Source organism: Symphalangus syndactylus, chromosome 12 (assembly GCF_028878055.3).
Source record: "Symphalangus syndactylus isolate Jambi chromosome 12, NHGRI_mSymSyn1-v2.1_pri, whole genome shotgun sequence".
In the NCBI taxonomy this organism is placed as follows: domain Eukaryota; kingdom Metazoa; phylum Chordata; class Mammalia; order Primates; family Hylobatidae; genus Symphalangus; species Symphalangus syndactylus.
In genome coordinates, this window is record NC_072441.2 from 125,878,088 (window position 1) to 125,902,080 (window position 23,993).

A 23,993-nucleotide genomic window follows, 5' to 3' on the forward strand; every position below is an offset into this window, starting at 1 on the left:
TTTAGTTAACAAAGGGCTCACACACCACCAGTAGGAGTAAAAATCTGGATTTACCAAGACAAACAGAGGGTCTCTGCTTTACTAAAGGATTAATGAGGTTGGGCATGGTGGCTCACGCCTGTAATCCTAGCACTTTGGGAGGCTGAGGCAGGAGGATTGCTTGAGGCCAAGAGTTTAAGACTGGCCTGGGTAACATTGTGAGACTCTGTCTCTATTAAAAAAAAAAAATTAGCTGAGCATGGTGGCACATGACTGTAGTCCCAGATAGGAGGCTGAGGTGGGAGGATCTCTTGAGCCTGGAAGGTCAAGGCTGCAGTGAGCCATGATCATGATCAGCCTGGGTCACAGAGCAAGACCCTATTTTAAAAAAAAAAAAAGTATTAATGATAAGATTCCTTTCAGCAAAGAGCTCCTCTTATACCTTAAAGATATGATTCAGTTGGTCAACTTTTAGTTCATACAAAACTTTTCATCTATGATCTTGTTATTCAAAATTAATCATGTCTGTATGATGCTACAGGAAACTCCTAGATACAATGTGTGTGGGAAGATTATGGGAAGCTCCCCTCTCCAGGCCTTTATCTACATTCAGTGTCCTAATGGATTTTCAACCTTTTGGTCAAAACACACTCCTAAAAAAACAAACAAAACAACAAAAAAAAGAAAAAACACATTCCTAGAAAAGGATCTTGGATTAATTTCTTACAGGCCCTATCAAAAAGCACAGTCCCTCCTGGTAGCATTTATTTTACTTTTAATGTTGGAAAGCCTTCTTCTGCTACCAAATATCATGCCTCGGTAAAGAGACAAGGAAAGCATTGTTGGAGTGAAGGCTCTTCTCCGTATTGGGTTGGCCGATGATAAGGTGGGGGTCAGGAGGCAAGTCAGAGATGAGCGGGAAGCAGTCCCCCCAGATAGTGCCTTTGGTCTTGGTATGGCTGTTTGACCCAATTTCAGGAAGAAACATTAAGGACAGGACTGTATGGAAAATTAATAGTAGTCACGAGGAAGCAAGGTCACACGTGGATACTTCTTTGGTGTCACTGCTAGAGCCCTTCTATGATATCAATTTCTTCGAAGACACAACCATGGCATGATCTACTACATACGTTTGTACCTGATGGCAGTCATCAAAATGCCAGCGCAAGTACACAAGGCAATTCGGAGCCAAAACTGAGTAGGGATGGCTGTGTTATTTATGTGCACTAAACACAGAGCTGAGAACAAGGAGTTCTAATCTCCAATCCATTGCTGACTTACTTGTAGGGAACAGTCACTTACACGTTTTGTGGGTCAGTTTTCCTTGACACAGAAAGGTATTTCAAAGGTTACTAGTAAACAACCCAGCACACTTTCCAGACAGTCAAAGCTGTATGACTTTCCCCGCTTGGAGGATGGAGCATGGCCCAACTCCACATTCTTCACTACCTAGCACCTTGCCGTCATGGAAGGTACACATACATAAGTTTGTTGTTGATGAACTTGAGTTCTGGGTCATTCTTAACTTTAGAAGTTTTCTGCAATAAAGAAAAATTAGGAAAGTCAGTTGCCAAGTTCTAATATTATACGCTCAGTACATAAGGCACTTTGATTTAACTTTAGCTTCTTCTTCCTAGAGCCCCCACTGGTCAGAGTAAATCGCAAAGAAACTTTTCCAGGAGTTACAACTCTGTTCTGCAAAGCTCATGGCTTTTACCCCCCAGAAATTTACATGACATGGATGAAAAACGGGGAAGAAATTGTCCAAGAAATGGATTATGGAGACATTCTTCCCAGTGGGGATGGAACCTATCAGATGTGGGCATCAGTTGAGCTTGATCCTCAGAGCAGCAACCTTTACTCCTGTCATGTGGAGCACTGCGGTGTCCACATGGTTCTTCAGGTCCCCCAGGGTAAGGATGGGGATCGTGGCTGTCTGGGGAGAGAGCCTGGAGAAAGGGGTGAGCAGGAAGTCATGCTCCCTGCCAGGGAGGGGAGGATAGATCACTGCCTCACTCAGTGTGCCTTAGAATGGGTCTTTTAAATAAGTGGTTCTCACACTTTTTGGGACCAGGACGCCTTCATAGTATTAAAAAATTATTGAGGACCCCAGAGAGCTTTTGTTGATGTGGGTTATATCTATTGCTATTTACTACATTACAAATTAAAGATTTAAAAATTAAACACGAACAGGTGCAGTGGCTCACACCTGTAATCCCAGCACTTTGGGAGGCTGAGGCAGGTGGATCACTTGAGGTCAGGAGTTCGAGATCAACCTGGCCAACATGATGAAACCCCATCTCTACTAAAAATACAAAAATTAGCCAGGCGTGGTGGCACATGCCTGTAATCCCAGCTACTCAGGAGGCTGAGGCAAGAGAATCGCTCGAACCTGGGAGGTGGAGGCTGCAGTGAGCTGAGATCGCACCACTACACTCCAGCCTGTGCGAAGGGAGCAAGACTCCATCTCAAAAAAGAAACAAAAAAACAAAAAACAAAAAAACACCACCCAGGTGCAGTGGCTTACTCCTATAATGCCGGCACTTTGAGAGGCCGAGGTGAGTGAATTGCTTGAGCCCAGGAGTTCAAGACCAGCCTGGGCAACATACTGAGATCTCTTCTCTACAAAAAACACAACAATTAGCTGGGCATGATGGCACGCACCTGTAGTCCCAGCTACTCAGGAGGCTAAGGTGGGAGGATGGCTTGAGCCCAGGAGGTTGAGGCTGCAGTGAGCTATAATGGCACCACTGCACTTCCACCTGGACGACAGAGTGAGACCCTGTCTCAAAAAAATAAATACAATAAAACACAAGCACATATTCCATTAGCAGTCAGATTGATGAGTGAGAAGCAACAGTAAGGAAAATGGTGTTGGGTTTCCTGATGATCACAGGGACAAAAGTCCCAGAAAGTTAACACAGAAGGGAAAGGGAACATGTGGATTTTTTCTCATTTGCCTGCTTTCAGAATCGGAAACTATCCCTCTTGTGATGAAAGCTGTCTCTGGGTCCATTGTTCTTGTCATTGTGCTGGCTGGAGTTGGTGTTCTAGTCTGGAGAAGAAGGCCCTGAGATGAGAGGCACATGGAAGGGATCCGGGGGGCTGCAGACTCTCTTGCATCTCTCCAGTTTTATTTTCTGCACCTGCTGCTCCATGCTCCATTCAGAAAGGGCTTGGCTCTCAGGCTGGGATCACAGAAGGACCCTGGACAACCCTCCCACCATGTAGGGGACACAAAGCATGGATAAAGCTTGCAGGGAGAGTGGTCTCTTTTCATAGGTGATGCCTGACATCAACAAACTAGTACAACAACTGTCCAGGGGAACTGTCCCCCTGGAAGTTGGGTCAGAGAAGATATGGGGATCTTGATTTGTCTTTTTCCAAACCATCTTTTTATTATTAATTACTATTGACTCCCTCCCTCCCTCCCACCTTTCCTCCCTACCTCCCTTCCTCCTTTCCTTCCTCTCTTTTCTTCCCTCTGTTGCCCAGGCTGGAGTGTAGTCAGCTCACTGCAGACTCCCCGCCTCCGGCTCCTGTGATTCTCCTGCCTCGGCCTGCGGGCTGCCTGGGATTGCGGGTGTGCGCCACCACACCTGCCGGGTTTTTATCCTTTGGCTGGAGGCGGGATTTTGCCATGTTGGCCAGGCTGGTCTCCAGCTCCTGACCTCCAGTGGTCTGCCCGCCTCGGCCTCCCGAGGTGCTGGGACTGCAGACGGAGTCTCCCTCACTCGGTGCTCGGTGTTGCTCCGGCTGGAGTGCGGTGGCGTGGTCTTGGCTTGCTGCAGCCTCCGCCTCCCAGCCGCCTGCCTTGGCCTCCCAGGGTGCTAGGATTGCAGCCTCTGCCCAGCCGCCACCCCGTCTGGGAGGGGGAGGTGGGGAGCGTCTCTGCCTGGCCTCCCTGTCTGGGAAGTGAGGAGCGCCTCTGCCCGGCCGCTCCTCATTTGGGTTTGTTCCAAGTCTGCTATTGTGAATAGTGCTGCAATAAACATACGTGTGCATATGTCTTTATAGAAGCATGATTTATAGTCCTTTGTGTATATACCCAGTAATGGGATGGCTGGGTCAAATGGTATTTCTAGTTCTAGATCCCTGAGGAATAGCCACACTGACTTCCACAATGGTTGAACTAGTTTACAGTCCCACCAACAGTGTAAAAGTGTTCCTATTTCTCCACATCCTCTCCAGCACCTGTTGTTTCCTGACTTTTTAATGATTGCCATTCTAACTGGTGTGAGATGGTATCTCATTGTGGTTTTGATTTGCATTTCTCTGATGGCCAGTGATGATGAGCATTTTTGCATGTGTTTTTTGGCTGCATAAATGTCTTCTTTTGAGAAGTGCCTGTTCATGTCCTTTGCCCACTTTTTGATGGGGTTGTTTGTTTTTTTCTTGTAAATTTGTTTGAGTTCATTGTAGATTCTGGATATTAGCCCTTTGTCAGATGAGTAGGTTGCAGAAATTTTCTCCCATTTTGTAAGTTGCCTGTTCACTCTGATGGTAGTTTCTTTTGCTATGCAGAAGCTCTTTAGTTTAATTAGATCCCATTCATCAATTTTGGCTTTTGTTGCCATTGCTTTTGGTGTTTTAGACATGAAGTCCTTGCCCATGCCTATGTCCTGAATGGTAATGCCTAGGTTTTCTTCTAGGGTTTTTATGGTTTTAGGTCTAACATGTAAGTCTTTAATCCATCTTGAATTAATTTTTGGATAAGGTGTAAGGAAGGAATCCAGTTTCAGCTTTCTACATATGGCTAGCCAGTTTTCCCAGCACCATTTATTAAATAGGGAATCCTTTCTCCATTGCTTGTTTTTGTCAGGCTTGTCAAAGATCAGATAGTTGTAGATGTGCGGCATTATTTCTGAGGGCTCTGTTCTGTTCCATTGATCTATATCTCTGTTTTGGTACCATCTCTCGGTAGAAACTCTACAAGCCAGAAGAGAGTGGGGGCCAATATTCAACATTCTTAAAGAAAAGAATTTTCAACCCAGAATTTCATATCCAGCCAAACTAAGCTTCACCATGGAGTACTATGCAGCCATAAAAAATGATGAGTTAATGTCCTTTGTAGGTACATGGATGAAACTGGATATCATCATTCTCAGTAAACTATCGCAAGGACAAAAAACCAAACACTGCATGTTCTCACTCATAGGTGGGAATTGAACAATGAGAACACATGGACACAGGAAGGGGAACATCACACTCTGGGGACTGTTGTGGGGTGGGGGGAGGGGGAAGGGATAGCATTAGGAGATATACGTAATGCTAAATGAGGAGTTAATGGGTGCAGCACACCAACATGGCACATGGATACATATGAAACAAACCTGCACATTGTGCATGTGTACCCTAAAACTTAAAGTATAATTAAAAAAAAAAAATTCCCAAACTTCTTTTTGTCTTTTCAACAACGTATTGTTTACCACCTTGTAGCAAAATAATTTCATATGTATCTCTTGTCCAAAAATACTAGGTTCTAAAAAATAAATCTTCTCAAGTGTTAAAAAAAAAAAAACAGAAAGAAAAACAAAAGAAAATCAGCTCAGAGAGTTAATGGGTCGTTAATGTTTTCTTTATAGATAAAGTACAGCACTAATCCTAATCCAATAAATGATGGTGAAACAAACAAAATTTTTTTTACAATGACATCCCTCTCTCAATAATTATACAGACTGTGAGTTCCTGCTTTTTATCTTATAGAGTTTACAAATTTGAGCTAAAGTTTGTCAAGTACTAAGAGAATCTTGACAAAGCAAGCTAAAACTGTCGATGCCTGTTTCTCAGATTGTGCTGAACACTGCATACTTTATTTTTGAGCTGTGAGGAAACAGTCTTGTAATCTGACTAAAAACCCCCTTCCTTTCAGAGCAAAATGGAGCCATCTACCTTCCCGCACCAGATTGATGATTGCAGATCCCTCTTTTCCAGTTCTCCTTCCTCTAGGAGCCGTGTTCTCCTCTGTCCCCCATAGACTCAAGCCTAGTGCTTGAAGCTCCTGACCACACCCACAACATACATGAGAGTAATGGGATGGAGCATTTATGGCAGTAACATAGGAGCCACAAAATGTTCTTTGCTCTTTGGCTCCAAAAAGACTGTCAGCTTTCAGTCTCTTTTGATGGACTGTTTTATCACAGTTGACTTTAAATGCAGCTTGTCTCATGACACAACACTTCCCTACATTCCATTTGTCAATGATGATTTGCGACTAGTTGGAGACTCTCAGAGCAGGAAGGAATCTTTTCATCCAGAGCAGGAACTGTCTTCTGCAATGCCTTGGACTTGAGCCTCCAGCCTCCACTTGAACACCATGTGAAGGGAACCTCAATACTTCATAAAATGGCCTTTCTCATTCATCTTCTTTCATGGGAACATTTATTGTACAAGCGCTTTGAATATCATGGGCGCCATGACTATGACCCTACAGGTAGGATTGGATCACCCCATGAGAGTAGCTGGCGGGTTTCTACAATGGCCTGGGAATGGACTGATTATTTTTATACATTTTCTGGCCTGAGAGAAAGCCAAAGTCCCCTGCTGTTTGCAGCAACCCTGCCTGGGAGCTTGGAATCTTGGTAATCTGCCTGGTTGGATCTATGGAGGTAGTCTCACCCTTTTTGCCTTTTGTGGGAAATTAAGAGAAATAATTATCAGACATATCATCACCTCCAGTGGAACTACAGAGACCTGGACCCAGCTGCACTATTTTAATGTAAAAATAACAGTATGGCCAGGTGCAGTGGCTCCCGCCTGTAATCCCAACACTTTGAGAGGCCAAGGCAGGCGGATCACGAGGTCAGGAGACTGAGACCATCCTGGCCAACATGGTGAAACCCCGTCTCTACTAAAATACAAAAAATTAGCTGGGCATAGTGTTGTGTGTCTGTAGTCCCAGCTACTCGGGAGGCTGAGGCAGGGGAATTGCTTGAACCTGGGAGGCAGAGATTGCAGTGAGCCGAGATCACGCCACTGCACTCCAGCCTGGCGACAGAGTGAGACTCCGTCTCAAAACAATAATAATAATAATAATAATAATAATAATAATAACAGTATATTTGGTGTCAGGAGAGGGCTCAATTCTCATTTCTGCCTTTCCCATGCTGGCTCATGGTAGCTGGGCATGACTTGCCTTCCTACATAGGCTGTCTTCATACATATGCACGGGGAATCAATAGAAGCCTGTGGTGAGGATGAACATCCCCTTAATGTTCCTTACTCTCCCCAACCCCTGAGGCCTCACCTGACTCACCTCCTGCCCTGCCACGTGGAGCTACTTGCCCTGGGGCTGCCAGTCACACATTCCTTGGTCCTACTTCTCTGACCCCATTTGACTCTGTACCTGAGACCTAATGCTTACTTCAGTGACCCAAACTTTGACAAGTAGCTTTTGTCCTGCACCTCAGGTTTGACCTCTGCTCTCCCTTGACCTTGACTGTGACATTCGACCTTTGGCTTTAATCATTACAGCCTCAGATAAAGATACCTTCAGCCTCTCAAAGTGTTGGGATTACAGGCGTGAGCCACTGCACCTGGTCATACTGTTATTTTTACATTAAAATAGTGCAGCTGGGTCCAGGTCTCTGTAGTTCCACTGGAGGTGATGATATGTCTGATAATTATTTCTCTTAATTTCCCACAAAAGACAAAAAGGGTGAGATTACAGGCTCATGCCTGTAATCCTAGCACTTTGGGAGGCCAAGGCAGGCAGATTCCCTGAGCTCAGGAGTTCAAGACCAGTCTGGGCAACACGGTGAAACCCTGTCTCTACTAAAATACAAAAAATTAGCTGGGCATGGTGGCATGTGCCTATAGTCCCAGCTACTTGGGAGGCTAAGGCAGGAGAATCACTTGAATCTAGAAGGCGGAGGTGGCAGCGAGCCGAGATTACACCACTGCACTCCAGCCTGGACAACAGAGCAAGACTCTGTCTCCAAAAAAAAAAAAAAAAAAAAGAAAGATACCCTCAGTGTGCCAGGCTTCTAAGAGCTCACCTGCCAGGCTTCCTCCTTGCTCCACTGTCCCATCTAATTCCATATATGAAGCTACCACTGTATATCTCTCTTTTCCGGTGCCTGTTGAGTTGCATAGAACCACAGTTGTGTTTATTTTGTTTTTAGGGTCGCCATGGGCAATTTCCATGCCGTCTTTTAAGCAGTGTTGCACTGTGAAGAGAATGTAGGCAAGTTTATTTCTGGAATGGTTTCTTCTTACAATCAGAATAGTTAGGATGTAATATATTTTTGGATGGGCATTTAAAGTGAAAAGGTACATATTTACACAGACACAGGTGATGATGTATCTATGTAAATGCCTTTTGATTCTGCAATTGCAGGATACTCTCATCAAAGACACGGATAAAAAGCCTTTTTGTGTTCCCAAGGCCTTGCCCTACACCTAACACATAGTATGTCCAAATGGATGAAGCCGAGGAGGCAAGGATAAGGATGTGATGACAAAACATTCTGTTATGCACTTGCAGCATTTATATTTCTTCCTGGGGGATTTAATAATACTAAAAGAATCATAGTATAAAGAGATGATTAAAAAAAAAAAATACTGCCGGGCACGGTGGCTCATGCCTGTAATCCCAGCATTTTGGGAGACCGAGATGGGCAGATCACCTGAGGTCGGGAGTTCGAGACCAGCCTGATCAACATGGAGAAACCCTGTCTCTACTAAAAATACAAAATTAGCCGGGGATGGTGGCGCATGCCTGTAATCCCAGCTACTCGGGAGTCTGAGACAGAAGAATCGCTTGAACCCGGGAGGCAGAGGTTGCGGTGAGCCGAGATCGCGCCATCGCACTCTGGCCTGGGCAACAAGAGCGAAACTCCATCTCAAAAAAATAAAAATAAAATAACTAAATAATACCTAAAATTCTGCAACCTTCATTTTACTATAGATGGTTCAAGATTATATTACTTCTTAATTGTTTTAGCCTTGTTATTGCTTCATTACTTCATGGTTGTTGAGTACAGATGCTCAGTAATCATAACCTATGAAATATTTGATACCATGATCTAAACATTAAAAACAAATAACTGTACTATTGCCACAATTATGTTTTGGCTTTGAATTTTCTTTACTGAATATTTTGGATCAAGAACACTAGATGAGAAACCTGTCCGACTCTGTTCTTTTTTTTTTTTTTAACTCCACTATATTTATTACCTGGTTTTGTTTTTTTTGTTTTTGTTTTTGATGTGCTTATAGACCAAGATGTGGTACATTTAAATGGCAGATGTTTTTGATGTGGTACATTTAAGGGAGAGAAAGCAGTATAAAGAGCAGGGTGAAAAATCCAACAAGACTCCATCGAGGGTTTCTGAGCTATCCTATCAAGGGCCGGTCCTCCTCCTTTCCTCTCTCTTCTTACTCCCATGATTTCCAAGTTTTGATCCTTTCCTTATTTCTGAGGAATGATTTGGTTTCTCCTCTTCTTTTTTTGGCCTGAAAGAAGATGTTTTTGCACTTGTAGCTATGAGGAACAGTTGTCCACTAGGGAGGCCAGCTGATCATTTTCTGCCAGAGTCGCACAGAGCAGTCACACCTTATTTTGATCACCACTGTCTGGGGTCTTTGTCCTCACATATGCAGGTCTAGTGTCCCCACAAAGTGATCAGATGGGTATATAAAGTGGAGTGCCAATGTATTAATTTACTGTGAGAAACACAATTGCTAAGTGGGTCAGATATTTGTCTCAGCTGGTCAGTACACCTTCCAGCAGGAAAATCTACACAAGAACAACTAAATCACAGTCTGTAGAGTGCTTGATGACCCCAGAATTGGTGCAAGGGGACACATTCTTGCTTGTTAGCACCTGCTTGCTGGAGTTTGCTATTTTCTCACACACAATGTATTAGTTCACAGAATGTTCTCCAAGGAGGACAGGGGACTTTGCCCATAGCCATGTGCTGTGGGCAGCAGAGCTAGGAAGGAGCACAGGCGTCTCCCAGCCCAGGTGTTTCCCAGTTAACTGCATTGCCCTTTTCATCTTCTTTTTTCCAAATAGCTTCAGGACATTCAGTGCATTGTGCTTTTTAGAGGTTGATGATTCCACTGCCTGAGCTGCCTTCACCTCTCTTTCTTTGGAAATTGCCATCTTTGAGCATTTTATGTCTCTGTAACATCTCTGCATCTCCTTTTCACTCTGGCCTCCCTTTCTCCAATGTCCTTCTAGCTTCTGGTTGCCCCAAACCCCACAGACTGTGGAACAAAACCCAAAACCTATTGGTTTAAAACAATACCCATTTTATTTTCTTTCATAGTTTCTATGGGTCGGGAATTTGGGTATGGCTTGGGTAGGCAGTTCTGGCTTCTCTTGGAGTTGGAGGCAAGTGGTGGCTGGAACAGAAATGGGGCAGCCAGGGGTGGTGGCCAGGCATGTCCTACATCTCCTCTGTGTAGTCTCAGGAACTCTCCATGTAATCTCTCTGTGTGGGTTGGGCTTCCTCACAACATGGTGGCCTCAGGGCAGTCACTGCTTACATGGCAGCTAGCTTCCCTCAGGGTGAGTATCCCAAGAGATCACAGTCAAAGTGCATAGCATTTATATAATCTAATCTTGGAAGTCACAAAGTGTCATTCTTGTGATACTCTCATTGGTCAAGGAAGTCATAAAATCCTGCTCAGGTTCAATAAGAGGGTGTATAGAACCCAACACTCGATAGGAAGATTGTCAGAGTTACATTGTAAGAAGAGCATGTAGTTGGGAGATATCACTGTGGCCATTTTGGGAAAGATGCAACATGTCACAATGTCATGCTCTCCATCGTCTCCCCGTTCCACCCTGTACTGGTTTCCAAGGGTAGTCATTTAAAAGTACCACAAAAACTGGGTGGCTTGGAACAACAGAAATTTATTGTCTCACAGTTCTGGAGGCCAGAAGTTCAAAATGAAGTGTTGGCAGAACCATGCTCCCTCTAAAGGGACTGGGAAAGGATCTGTTCCAGGCTTCTCTCCTATCTTCTGGCTGTTCCTTGCCGTCTGGCTGTTCCTTGCCTTCTGGCTGAGTAACTCTAGTCTTCATTTGGTGTTCTCCCTGCATGCACGGCTTTGTGTCCAAATTTCCTTTTTTCATGAGGCCATCAGTCATACTGGATTAGGGACCCACCCTACTACTGCAGGATGACCTCACCTTCCCAAATTACATCTGCAACAACCCTATTTCCAAAGAAGGCCACATTCTGAGGTACTGGGGATTACAACTTCAACATGAATTTTTTTGGGGGGAAACAATTCAACTCCTAACACATCTCTACCCAACCTCTGTAGGTTCCCTCAATCCACCAAAATTTTTTGGCTCCATTGGATTATCTAGCAGTTAGGAAACCAAGATCATTAAATGAATTCACCGCAACTACAGTGAGACTGACTACCTTAGCTTACCTCTGTGACAGGAGTTAAGCCAAGGGAATCTGTGGAATTTTGGAGGGTTTGGGAGCATTTGGGGGCAGGGGGCAAATGTTCTTCCTTTAGATCACAACACTTAGTTCTCTTCCATTTATAAGACTCACCCCTCCATCCCAACCCCTGCACCACAGGACAAGGAAGTGTTCTTGGCCTTCAACTTTCATCCCTGATGGTGAAAGCACTTGCTCCTGATCTATTTGCCCACCAGCTTCTCCTCTGGAGCCTGAGGCTTCTGATGCCTGCCTGGCTGGTTCTCAGTAAGAAGGTCAAGTTCAACCAGAGGGGAGATGCTGATGCCTTTCAGTAGTTAAATATGAGTTCAGGCCGGGCGCGGTGGCTCACGCTTGTAATCCCAGCACTTTGGGAGGCCGAGGCGGGCGGATCACGAGGTCAGGAGATCGAGACGACGGTGAAACTCCGTCTCTACTAAAAATACAAAAAATTAGCCGGGCGTGGTGGCGTGCGCCTGTAGTCCCAGCTACTCGGAGAGGCTGAGGCAGGAGAATGGCGTGAACCCGGGAGGTGGAGCTTGCAGTGAGCCGAGATTGCGCCACTGCACTCCAGCCTGGGCGACAGCACGAGACTCCATCTCAAAAAAATAAATAAATAAATAAATATGAGTTCAGACCCTGGGGTCTGGACATAAGATTTGGGGTCCCCTAGATATAAGATTTCTGAAAACCCCCAGACTGTGGGGACCCCTGCTGAGGGAGAAGCCCCAAACTGTGGCTTCAGGGGAATGCACCAAGGCTCTCACGGAGGCCGCCTTCTCCAACAAGCTCCCCTCCTGCGTCCCCATGGCTGGCTTGGCTGAGGAAAAAGGACACTGAGCACAGCCCGTGCATGAGCGGCTTGCCATGCAGCAGGATAAAACCCATAATGCCACTCAGCGTGCCTTGGTTGTAAATCTAGTTTGATTACAACACTAGTCTCTGGCCATTTGTTCTGTTTCTGGTTTGTGAACCAACCAAAGACATGAGCAGGGCCTCAGCTAACCCACAAATAGCATATGTGTGCAAACTGGAAAAATGAACCCTTCTTCTGGGAGGACACCAGCCCAGGCCAGGTCACCTGGCTTGGCCAGCAGAACACAGAGTGGATTTTGGTCCCATTTGTTCCCCAGTGGGGTATCTGTCCTTGTGCAGGGCACAAGCTTACATGGTAGCTCTGGTCATATCATTAGAAAATAGACAGAAATGGGCTGCACACCAGAATGAATGAATTGAATTGAAAGGGAGGAGTGATGGTGGAAAAAAAAACAAGTCAATTCATTTAGACTGGTAGAACCAGAACCACTGTGTAGTATGTCCAAACGGTTAAAATTCCCTGAAAGATGTTACATAATCCTATGATGGTGTTTATTTATGGAAATCTATTTTTAAAATTTTATGTAATACTGCACAGTCTGTTTGCATGATGCCTTGTACGTAGTAGCAACTCAGTAAATACTTTTTGAATGAACTAGTACAGTATTTTAATTAGCTAGTCTTCATGTACTGGTACAAAAGAACAGTGTCATCTTACAGCTGAAGTCATAGAGGGGAAATATCCCACTCAAGATCATTTAACATTCCAGGTACTCGGGATGAATGGTTTGAGGACTGGTCTGAATTCTTCAAAGGTTTCAGCTGTATTAACATTCTCTATCTAATAAACTTTATCTTTTCATTGCATTGTCTGTGAGACTAGTGATCTGAAACATTCCATCAATACCCCCACCCCACCCAACACATACATATTAAAGACAAAGATAGAATTCGGAGGTTCTTACGGGAGGTACTGTTTTTCTTGAAGGCTATGAGAAGAGGTGCTGAGAAATGAGTTCTCAGCCGTCTTGGGGGCCCAAATATCTGAAACCTTCCAGAAATGTAACGTCTGAATTTGCTTTTCTGTCACCATTTGGGTATTTGGTTAATGAAAGTTCTTAACATGCAAATTCCACCCACTCTTACCAATGCCCTGAGCTGGGAAGCACCCTGAGCACTCTTACCACACCCTGAGCTGTTGCTTTTCCTCTCCCCCTTGCCCCCACTCCGTGTTGGCTGCACCAGCAGAGGCTTCTGCATTTGCCCCTGGGCGGGAGTTGGGTGTGAAGGTCTGGGCCAGAAGGTTCTGAGTCGCTGAGCTGAGCTGCTGGGTGGCAGCTGGAAGGTCAGGCTGGCTGAAGCCCCGGCGAGGTGACACTGGGTCTGAGGCAGGTGCAGGGGCAGCGGCCAGACCTCTGAGGACACAAATGGGCTACAGAATGGGAACAACCGGGGAAACAACCCGGGGGTGGGGAGGGGGTAGGAAGGGGGGAAAGAGCCTCTGAGAGGAGGCTACAGGATGAAATGGGAAGCTACGAAAAAAAGGAAGTGAAACCAAGGGAGAAATAAGACCATAAGACGGCCACCCAAGCCGAAGCCGTCCTGGCCTTTCTTCCTTTCTGAGGCATCAGCGCAGATTCTAAGGTTACCTGAACTAACCGAAAGCTCTGTTGTTTTCTGAGCAACATCACAGTGGCATAAATAGAGAATTCCTGGAACACACTGGCAAGATACATGCTCTAGAAGGTGACAATTCTGGGGAAATCTGAAGGGCTGGAATAATAAAAAGTCAAACATTTGGCATCCCATCAGCTGCTGAAACACAACCCTCTCACGTACTTTAAAATACCCAACACATTCACTCCGCATATTACTCACAAAACAGCTACGAATGCACAGTCCGTGTGTTATACACAACAGGAAGTTGCCAAACCAGATGTAACCCACCAAGGCTGAGCACATGGGCTGCCCTTCACCTTACTGTTAAAAGACTGAATGGTCATTGGTCCCTGAGGATCCCTGAAGAAGATAGGCAAGCTGTTCTAATCCAATTTAGGTCTTTGCAACTGAAATTGAGATCAAATTTCAAAGATCTGTAAACTAGTGCAGCTTCACAGACTCGAAACTAGTCTACAAGATGACATGTTTCTGGGCCTAATGATGACATTTTTAAAGACTGCCCCCAGCCACAAGGAATTACTCGTTTTTTCTGTGTGGCATGGTATACACCATATTTTCATTCAAGCCACAGAGTTTTTTTTACTCCAGTTTCTTATTAATAATCTGCCACAGATAGTGATATTTAAATCAAATTCTTATGGCCTTCATTAGTTAATCACCTATTCATGAAATGTACACGCCATAAGGCCTGACACTTCAGTGCCTGGCACATAGTAGGCACTCAGTACATATGCATATTGACAAAATGAACTGCTGCTCCTACAAGCCAGACTCTGTAGGCAACAGAGCGCAATGATGTTCTGAAAATTAGCAAGTACAAAAATGGCCCAGACATATGCTTATAGAAAAATCAAGCTCACATCACAGAAAATAATTTCAGAGATTGTAATCTAGAATGTATTTCTATAAAACAGTCCCTGGGTTTTCTGCTAACAGAAGAAATACAACCCTGGCTGGGGGCACGGTAGCTTACACCTGTAATCCCAGCACTTTGGGAGGCCGAGGCGGGCAGATCACTTGAGGTCAGGAGTTCGAGACCAGCCTGGGCAACATGGTGAAACCCCGTCTCTACTAAAAATACAAAAAAATTAGCTGGGTGTGGTTGCTGGTGCCTATAATCCCAGCTACTGGGGAGGGTGAGGCAGGAGAATTGCTTGAACCTGGGAGACAGAGGTTGCAGTGAGCCAAGATTGCACCATTGCACTCCAGCCTGGGCGACAAGAGCGAAACTCTGTCTCAAAAAAAAAAAAAGAAAAGAAAAGAAAGGAAGAAATACAACTCTGACAGTGAGCTTTCATAGTAATACTGAAGACACAAGTTGAATAAAACTTTCAAGTGAGATGGGAGGGCCTGCTTATAAATATGCCATGAAACAAAGGACATGGGGAGGATGAAGGGCTCAGCACTGCCTCCTTCCCTGCAGCCACTGGCCTGGGCTAAGAGGACCCATAGGCAGTTGCGATGGCGACAGCAAGGAACTCAGAGATGTTCAGTGAGACAGAGGAACTTCTAATCCTCTAGTTTCCTTTTGTCTTCCTGATAGCCTATCCTCAGAGAAATAATTCCCTTACTAAATTTCTAAGTGCTTTTCAGCTCTGCCACTCAACTGACACTTAGCTATTCTGTTGGTATTTATCTGTTTCTGCACGGCTTATCTCCCTGGCTGGACTATAAAGCCCTTAAGGGCACAATGTGAATTCTATGTCCTTCACTTAGTATCAGAGTGATCTTAAGTTGTTTAACTTCCCTGAGCCTCAGTTTTATAAAACCCAGGGCTAGTCAATACCTGTCTTCCAGTGTCAACGTGGGGATTAAAGGAGATGTGTGTGCGCAAGCCTACTGCACAGAAATGGCATCTGGGATGTGTCTTCCTCTACGTGTTCTCCAGGGACTACTCCCCATGTCCCATATAATCACAGCCACCATTTATTGAGTGCTTACTATGCACTGGGTACTTCACATATATTACTTTTATTCCTCATAACAACGTTGGCAGCAGGTATTATTATTATTATTTTGTTGAAGTTCAGATAAATTGTATTTCTTGACAAGGTTATATAGTTAATAAGTGGCAGAGGCATGATTCAGACTCAAGACAGTGTGTGCTCTTCCCAGGGCACTGTCCTATCTGCACACAGTAGGCCCACTCCATCAATGCTGACCAAAACTGTGAGGTGTCATCCACTTAAAACTACTGAGGACTAAACTCTGATTTTTTTTTTTTTTTTTTCCGAGACGGAGTCTCGCTCTGTCGCCCAGGCTGGAGTGCAGTGGCGCAATCTCGGCTCACTGCAAGCTCCGCCTCCCGGGTTCACGCCATTCTCCTGCCTCAGCCTCTCCGAGTAGCTGGGACTACAGGCGCCCGCCACCACGCCCGGCTAATTTTTTGTATTTTTAGTAGAGACGGGGTTTCACCGTGGTCTCGATCTCCTGACCTCGTGATCCGCCCGCCTCGGCCTCCCAAAGTGCTGGGATTACAAGCGTGAGCCACCGCGCCCGGCCCGATTTTTTTTTATCTTGCCCAAATTCCTATCTAAGGGGTCTGTGGAGTCATGCTCTAGAAATCATAAATTCTTATCAGATGGGTTTTATTTAACCCTACATACCATGATTTATTTTCCAACTTGACTCTGACATAACATTACCAGACAAAGAAGAAAATCAAAATATTTTAGCCTGGCCAGGCGTGGTGGCTCACACCTGTAATCCCAGCACTTTGGGAGGCTGAGGCAGGCAGATCACAAGGTCAGGAGTTCAAGACCACCCTAGCCAACATAGTGAAACCCCGTCTCTACTAAAAATACAAAAATTAGCTGAGCATAATGGTGTGTGCCTCTAATCCCAGCTACTCGGGAGGCTGAGGCAGGAGAATTGCTTGAATCAGGACCCAGGAGGCAGAGGTTGCATTGAGCCGAGATTGTGTCACTCCACTCCAGCCTGGGCTACAGAGGAAGACTCTGTCTCAAAAAAAAAAAAAAAAAAAAAAAAACCCACAAAAATTAGATGGGCGTGGTGGCAGTCACCTGTGATCCCAGCTACTCAGGAGGCTGAGGCAGGAGAATCATTTGAACCCAGTGGGGGCAGAGGTTGCAATGAGCTGAGATCACACCACTGCACTCCAGCCTGGGTGACAGAGTGAGACTGCATCTCAAAAAAATAAATATATAGATAATATGTAATATATTTAATATTAATAATATTAATTTAAACATATCAATTTTAATATAATTTAAATATTAATATTAATTTAAATGTATATTTTTTAAACCTTAAAACATGTTTCTTTGCCTTATTTTGAAATGGCCCTGCAAAGCTGTTCTTTGTCAGGGGAAATTAGCATCTGTAAGGAATCTCTATTAACATAGCTAGATCTTTTTCTTCCAGACCCTCCCAATCCTAAAGAGATTAACTAAGATCTGAATAGGAAACATTTGTCCCCTATTGTCTTTAAGCCACTGTAAGACTTCAAAAGAACTTTGGTCTCCACAATCTTTATCTTAACCTGAACATTCCCTTTCTATCTATCCCAGGTCTTTAGGCAAACTCAACCAATTGTCAACCAGAAAATGTTTAAATTCACCTATAGCTTGGAAGCCCTCACTTTGAGTTGTTCAGTCTTTCTGGACCAAACCAATGTATTTTTTAAATGCATTCGATTGATGTCTCATGCCCCCCTCAAATATATAAAACCAAGCTGCTCCCTGACCACCTTGGACACATGTTCTCAGGACCTCCCGGGCCATGGTCACTCACTCACATTTGGCTCAGAATAAATCTCTTCAAATATTTTACAGAGTTCGATTCTTTTTGCCGACACTATGTTCTGTACTTAATCTTGGGAACAAAGGAATTCAAACATCTGTGCAACGAATCAAAAATTAATAAAGGCCCTGATAAATTTATGAAAGTTTGAATCTTTTTCCTCCGACTTTGATGATGTGACTTAAAGGCTGAACAAGGCCTAAAGGGCCAAATGAAGCAAGTTACCACACATTTCATGGAAATATCAATGAAACCCATGGATAAGATTCACTACTTGTCGATTCTTGGTACATGGAGATGCTGGTGCATAAAGGAAAAAGTATAAGCTCCCTCACCTTGCAAAAACAACTCACCCAGGGTACATCTATGGGCACACAGAATTGTAGAGCTGGAGGGCCCATTGAGTGTCATATAGTTCAATTTTCTCATTTTTTTTTTTTTTTTTTTGAGACAGAGTCTCACTCTGTCACCCAGGCTGGAGTGCAGTGGCGCAATCTCGGTTCACTGCAACCTCCGCCTCCCGGGTTCAAGCAATTCTCCTGCCTCAGCCTCCTGAGTAGCTGGGATTACAGGCAACCACCACCACGCCCAGCTAATTTTTGTATTTTTAGTAGAGACAGGGTTTCGCCATGTTGGTCCAGCTGGTCTCAAACCCCTGACCTTGTGATCCACCCACCTCGGCCTCCCAAAGTACTGGGATTACAGGCATGAGCCACCGTGCCCGGCAATTTTCTCATTTAACATACGAGAAAATTGAGGCTGGAGTGAGTAAAGTGATTTGCCAAAAGAAACCCTGAAACCAATGATAAACCTCATGTCTTGACATAAATGTTCAACATCACTAGTCATTAGGGAAATGCAAATTAAGAGCACAATGAGCTATCACTGCATATCTCTAAGAACAGGTAAAATAAAAGAAGACTGGGTGTGGTGGCTCACACCTACAATCCCTGCACTTTGGTAGGCTCAGGTGGGAGTGTCACTTGAGTCCAGGAGTTCAGAATCAGCCTAAGAAACATGGCGAGACTCTGACTCTATAAAAAATTAAAAAAAAAAAAAAATCAGCTAGGCATGGTGAAACCTGCCTGTAGTCCCAGCTGCTCGGGAGGCTGAGGCTGGAGGATCACTTGAGCCCAGGAAGTCAAGGATACAGTGAGCTGTGTTTGTGCCACAGCACTCTAGCCTGTGCCGTCGGTGGGGGGCAGCACTCTAGCCTGGGGTGTGGAGGGGAGAAGAGGGAGAGGGAGATACAGATCTTTGTCTCTTAACAAAAAAAAAGTGATAATACCAAATGCTGGTGACGATGTGGAAAAACTCAAAACAGTTTGGCCATTTCGTTTTATAAAGTTTTTGTGTATATATTTATGGGGTACATGAGATGTTTTGATACAGGCATGCACTGTGAAATAAGCACATCATGGAGAATGGGGTATTCATCTCCTCAAACATTCATCCTTTAAATTACAAACAATCTAATTCCATTCTTTAGATTATTTAAAAATATGGCTGGGCTCGGTGGCTCATGCCTGTAATCCCAGCACTTTGGGAGGCCGAGGCGGGCGGATCATGAGGTCAGGAGATCGAGACCATCCTGGCTAACACGGTGAAACCCCGTCTCTACCAAACAAAATACAAAAAATTAGCCGGGCATGGTGGTGGGCGACTGTAGTCCCATCTACTCTGGAGGCTGAGGCAGGAGAATGGCGTGAACCTGGGAGGCGGAGCTTGCAGTGAGCTGGGATCACACCACTGCACTCCAGCCTGGGTGACAGAATGAGACTCCATCTCAAAAACAAAAAACAAAACAAAACAAAAAAAGATTATTTAAAAATATACAATTACATTATTGTTGACATAGTCACCATATTGTGCTATCAAGTAGTAAGTCTTATTCATTCTTTGTTTTTTTTACCCATTAGTTTGGCCATTTCTTTAAAAACTTGATATACACTTACCCACCAATTTTATGCCTGGGCATTTACCCTAGAGAAATGAAAAATTATGTACTCATAAAAATCTGTATACGAATACTCATAGCAGCCTTATTTGTAACAGACTCAAACCAGAAACAATCAAAATGACCCTTGATAAGTGAACTGTTAAACAATGGTACATCCATGCCATGGAATATTACTCAGCAATAGGAAGGAATGAACTACTGATGCATGCAACAATTTGGATGAATTTCAAGGGTATTGTGCAGAGTAAAAAATGCCAGTCTCAAAAGGGTCACCGACCATATAATTCCATTTATATAACATTCTCAAAATGACACAATTATAGAGATGAAAAACAGATTAGTGGTTGCCAGGGTTAGGAATGGCTCAGGGGAGGGGATGAGTAGACTGTAAAGGGGTAGCATGAGAAAGAGCTTTGTGGTGATGGGATGGTCCTGCATCCTGATTGCAGTGGTGGTCATACAGATCTACATGTGTGATAAAATGACACAGAACTATACACATGTATTGAACCATATCAATTTCTTGGTTTTGATATCGTACCATAATTATGTAAGATATAACCATGGAGGAAACTTAGTGAACAGTACATGGAACCTCTCTGTGTTATCTTTGCACTTTCCTGCGAATCTATAATTACTTCAAAGTAAATTTATTTTATTTTATTATTATTATTATTTTTTGAGATGGAGTTTTGCTGTTGTTGCCCAGGCTGGACTGCAATGGCGCAATCTCGGCTCACCGCAACCTCTGCCTCCCGGGTTCAAGTGATTCTTCTGCCTCAGCCTCCCGAGTATCTGGGACTACATGCATACACCACTATGCCCAGGTAATTTTGTATTTTTAGTTTAGACAGGGTTTCTCCATGCTGGTCAGGATGCTCTTGAACTCCCGACCTCAGGTGATCTGCCTGCCTCGGCTTCCCACAGTGCTGGGATTACAGGCATGAGCCACCGCACCTGGTTAGTAAATTTTTTTTTTAATTAAAGGACAATGCACCTACTCATTTCTGTTAGGATATTTGTAATTATCTGGTTTAAATACATTAAACTAATTGCTATAGAGTGTTCCATAGAGACTAGCCAAATAATAGAATTGACCAGTTAAAGTGATCTGTGTCTATTATAGCTACCTAAAACCTCTTTTAAAAAAATTGCACTTAGTTTGCAATCAGTAAGTTGTAAATTAAAAATAAGTGGATCCATTAACAGTGGAATAATCTGAAAAAGTTGTCCTATTAAAATTTGGCACTCTCATAATATTAAATATCATTTGTTTGGGGATTTGGGGGGATGTTTCCACTGGTTTAAGACTCTAGGAGGGGCACAGTGGCTCACGCCTGTAATTCCAGCACTTTGAGAGGTGGAGGTGGGCAGATCACTGGAGGTCAGGAGTTTGAGACCCGCCTGGCCAACATGGTGAAGCCCTGTCTCTACTAAAAATACAAAAATTAGCCAGAGGTGGTTGTGGGTTCCTGTAATCCCAGCTAGCTGGGAGGCTGAGGCAGGAGAATTGCTTGAACCCGGGAGGCGGAGGTTACAGTGAGCCCAGAGCAAAACTCTGTCTCAAAGAAAAAGAAAAAAATTCTATAGAAGAAAAAGCCCAAGGTATTCGGTTCCTGGATCTTGCTACTATCTTCCATAATTTGAAGATGTCACCACCTAATGTGACCATCATCTACTTACGTGACTGAAAATTCTCATCACTTGGTGGTGAGGAGCTCAATGAGATGATTTGAACTTTAAGCTCTTTTTGCACAGGCAGGAGGGCTACCACTTAAGACTGATTATACTTCAATTACTCTGATTGTTGGGTTCTAAGATGGTTTCTTTGCAGCAGCTCTTGTCTAGCTTTTCATGGCTGCACCTTGAATCTACAGGTAAATCTCCCATTTTGGGGGGCTTATGTTATCTAAGATGTGTAACTAACGTTTCTTTCCCATTGTGACTGTACCAATCAACCTAATGAACAAACTTCAGTAACCGCATATTTCCTTAGGGGAAGTTCCCCATGGAATTTATTCATATATTGATTAGACATGATGGCCAGAATCTCAATTTTGCTTGGCATGCATTTTAATAGGTCTAACCCTCGTCAGTTTTGTCCACAACAGCTATTCCAAAGTTTCTTCACTCCCTTCAAGCTCCCTGCTTACTTTACAAAGTACCCTACTTACCACCAACTTTACAAAGATAATTGAGGCTCTCAGAAGTCCCTTAGCTCCTCCATCCACAAATGGACCTGTATCCCATTTCCCTTTATCTTCTTCCATTCAGTCACAATCTCAGTAGAGGTGTTCTATTTTTGTCCTGGGCTGGGGCCTTAGCCTCCACCTAAAACTCTAGGTCCCATTTTTTACTGACTCTCCCAAGATCTTTCCCAATTATTCCTCTCTCTCTGCTGTAGTTCAGCCTCATAGACTACCATAGGTATGAATAGAAAAAAGCAGAGATCACGGCCAGTTTGAATGACCCTAGTATTAGTGTTTTAGGGCTGCCATAGCAGATTACCTTTAACAACAGATATTTCCTTTGAGGGGCAAGGTGCCCAGCCACAGGAGATGGATCATCACTGGTCAAAGCCAAATGTTGGTATCTTCCCATTCCCCTTTGCCTGTGATTGGTCTAGGGATAGACATGTGACCAAGTTCTAGCCAATGAGACATAAAGGAAAATCTTCTAGGGACTTCTGGGAAACATTTTCTTCCACGATGAGGAAGAACTGTGTGAGGAGAGAATTCTTGTACCTCCACCTTCCCTTCCTATGTTTTCACATTTTCATGTGAAGATGTGATGTTCAGAGTTGCAATAGCCATCTTGTAACCATTAGTGAAGATACTCTGAGGATGGCAGAGTTGAAAGATTACAGGATTTTTGTCTTTGATTACATCATTGTAGTTGCCTTCAGACTCCTTATTATAGAAGATGAATAAATGTCTTTTTTTTTTTATGGAGATGGAGTCTCACTCTGTTGCCCAGGCTGGAGTGCAGTGGCGTGATCTTGGCTCACTGCAACCTCCGCCTCCTGGGTTCAAGTGATTCTCCTGCCTCAGCCTCCCCAGTAGCTGGGATTACAGGCGCACAGCACCACGCCCAGCTAATTTTTGTGTTTTTAGTAGAGACAGGGTTTCACCATGTTAGCTGGACTGGTCTCAGACTCTTGACCTCAGGAACTCAGGTGATCTGCCTACTTTGGCCTCCCAAAGTGCTGGGACCACAGGCGTGAGCCACCGCGACCAGCCAAATAAATGTCTTTTTTGTTTTGCTTTGTTTTTTGAAACGGAGTCTTGCTCTGTCGTCACGCTGGAGTGCAGTGGTGCGATCTCGGCTCACTGCAACCTCCACCTCCCGGGTTCAAGTGATTCTCCTGCCTCAGCCTCCCAAGCAGCTGGGACTACAGGCACGAGCCACCACTCCCGGCTAATTTTTGTGTTTTTAGTAGAGACGGGGTTTCACCATCTTGGCCAGGCTGGTCTCGAATGTCTGACCTCCAGTGATCCACTCGCCTCGCCCTCCCAAAGTGTTGGGATTACAGGCGTGAGCCACCATGCCCGGCCTTAATGTACTATTTTTATTCATATATTCAACAATTTTTTTTTTTACCCCGCTATGTGCCAGCTACTGTCATAGGTGCCAGAGGTACCACAGTGAGCAACGTAACAAATGTGGTGCCCTGAGCATGTTTTGGGGGCAGATGCTACTTCATTAAGGATTGAATGGTGACTGGAGCTCTCTCTACCCACTCCCATCTTTCTGTACATTATCCTCTTCTGCAACTAATAGAAGAAAAAACAGCTCAAACTGCCTTCTTAGATACCATAAGCCTTGGCCCCCAGCTCTCCCCATGTCCCCATGCCCTGCAGCATGGAAGAGTTACCTTTCCCGTCTTTGATCTCACCCTTGTCCTTGTACATAGTCATATTGTAGGACTGATTACAATGTATTTCTATTATATTCTCACCTGTCCATTTCCCCTACAAGGAGATGAGCTTCATGAAGACACCAGTGGATGGGACCTTACTTGTCTTAGTATTCCTAGGACCTGGTATAGTGCTTGGCACATGGTAGACAATCAGTGAATCTTTATTGGGTGGTTGAAGTTGAGAATTAATTTTTTTTTTTAAGTTAACCATCTGAAATATTATGATGGTTCTTTCTGTTCTCTTATATTGTGTTGGTTTAGAACTTGAACTGCAGGGATTTTAATAGGCAATGGAAACATATAGGAAACATCTTAATTTCTTTTTCCTTTACTTTTTATTTTTATTTTTTTAGAGACAGGGTTTCACGGTGTCACCCAGGCTGGAGTGCAATGGCTCACTGTAACCTCAAACTCCTAGGCTCAAGCAATCCTCTCACCTTGGCCTCCCAGAGCACTGGGATTATAAGCA

The 23,993-nt window shown here is 44.2% G+C and overlaps 1 protein-coding gene and 1 long non-coding RNA gene across 8 annotated transcripts in view; one reads left to right on the forward strand and one right to left on the reverse strand.

Moving 5' to 3' along the window:
• Positions 1-23,993, forward strand: part of LOC129468943 (major histocompatibility complex class I-related gene protein) — a 164,241-nt gene that overhangs the window by 30,139 nt on the left and 110,109 nt on the right. The window contains exons 6-7 of one of the 7 annotated variants that reach the window (XM_063627545.1): positions 1,617-1,892; positions 20,315-20,432. In XM_063627545.1, coding sequence (XP_063483615.1) covers positions 1,617-1,892; positions 20,315-20,432 — 394 coding nt within the window. Of the gene's footprint in view, positions 1-1,616; positions 1,893-2,172; positions 3,996-4,903; positions 6,342-20,314; positions 20,433-23,993 lie in introns of those variants that run through there. The other 6 variants (XM_063627546.1, XM_055254978.2, XM_063627547.1 and 3 more) reach the window with 6 other exon arrangements.
• Positions 744-22,179, reverse strand: LOC129468945 (uncharacterized). The gene is made up of 3 exons (XR_008652878.2): positions 22,114-22,179; positions 7,977-8,147; positions 744-1,517 (listed from the first exon to the last, which is right to left on the reverse strand). It is a non-coding gene; the product is annotated as an uncharacterized lncRNA (long non-coding RNA).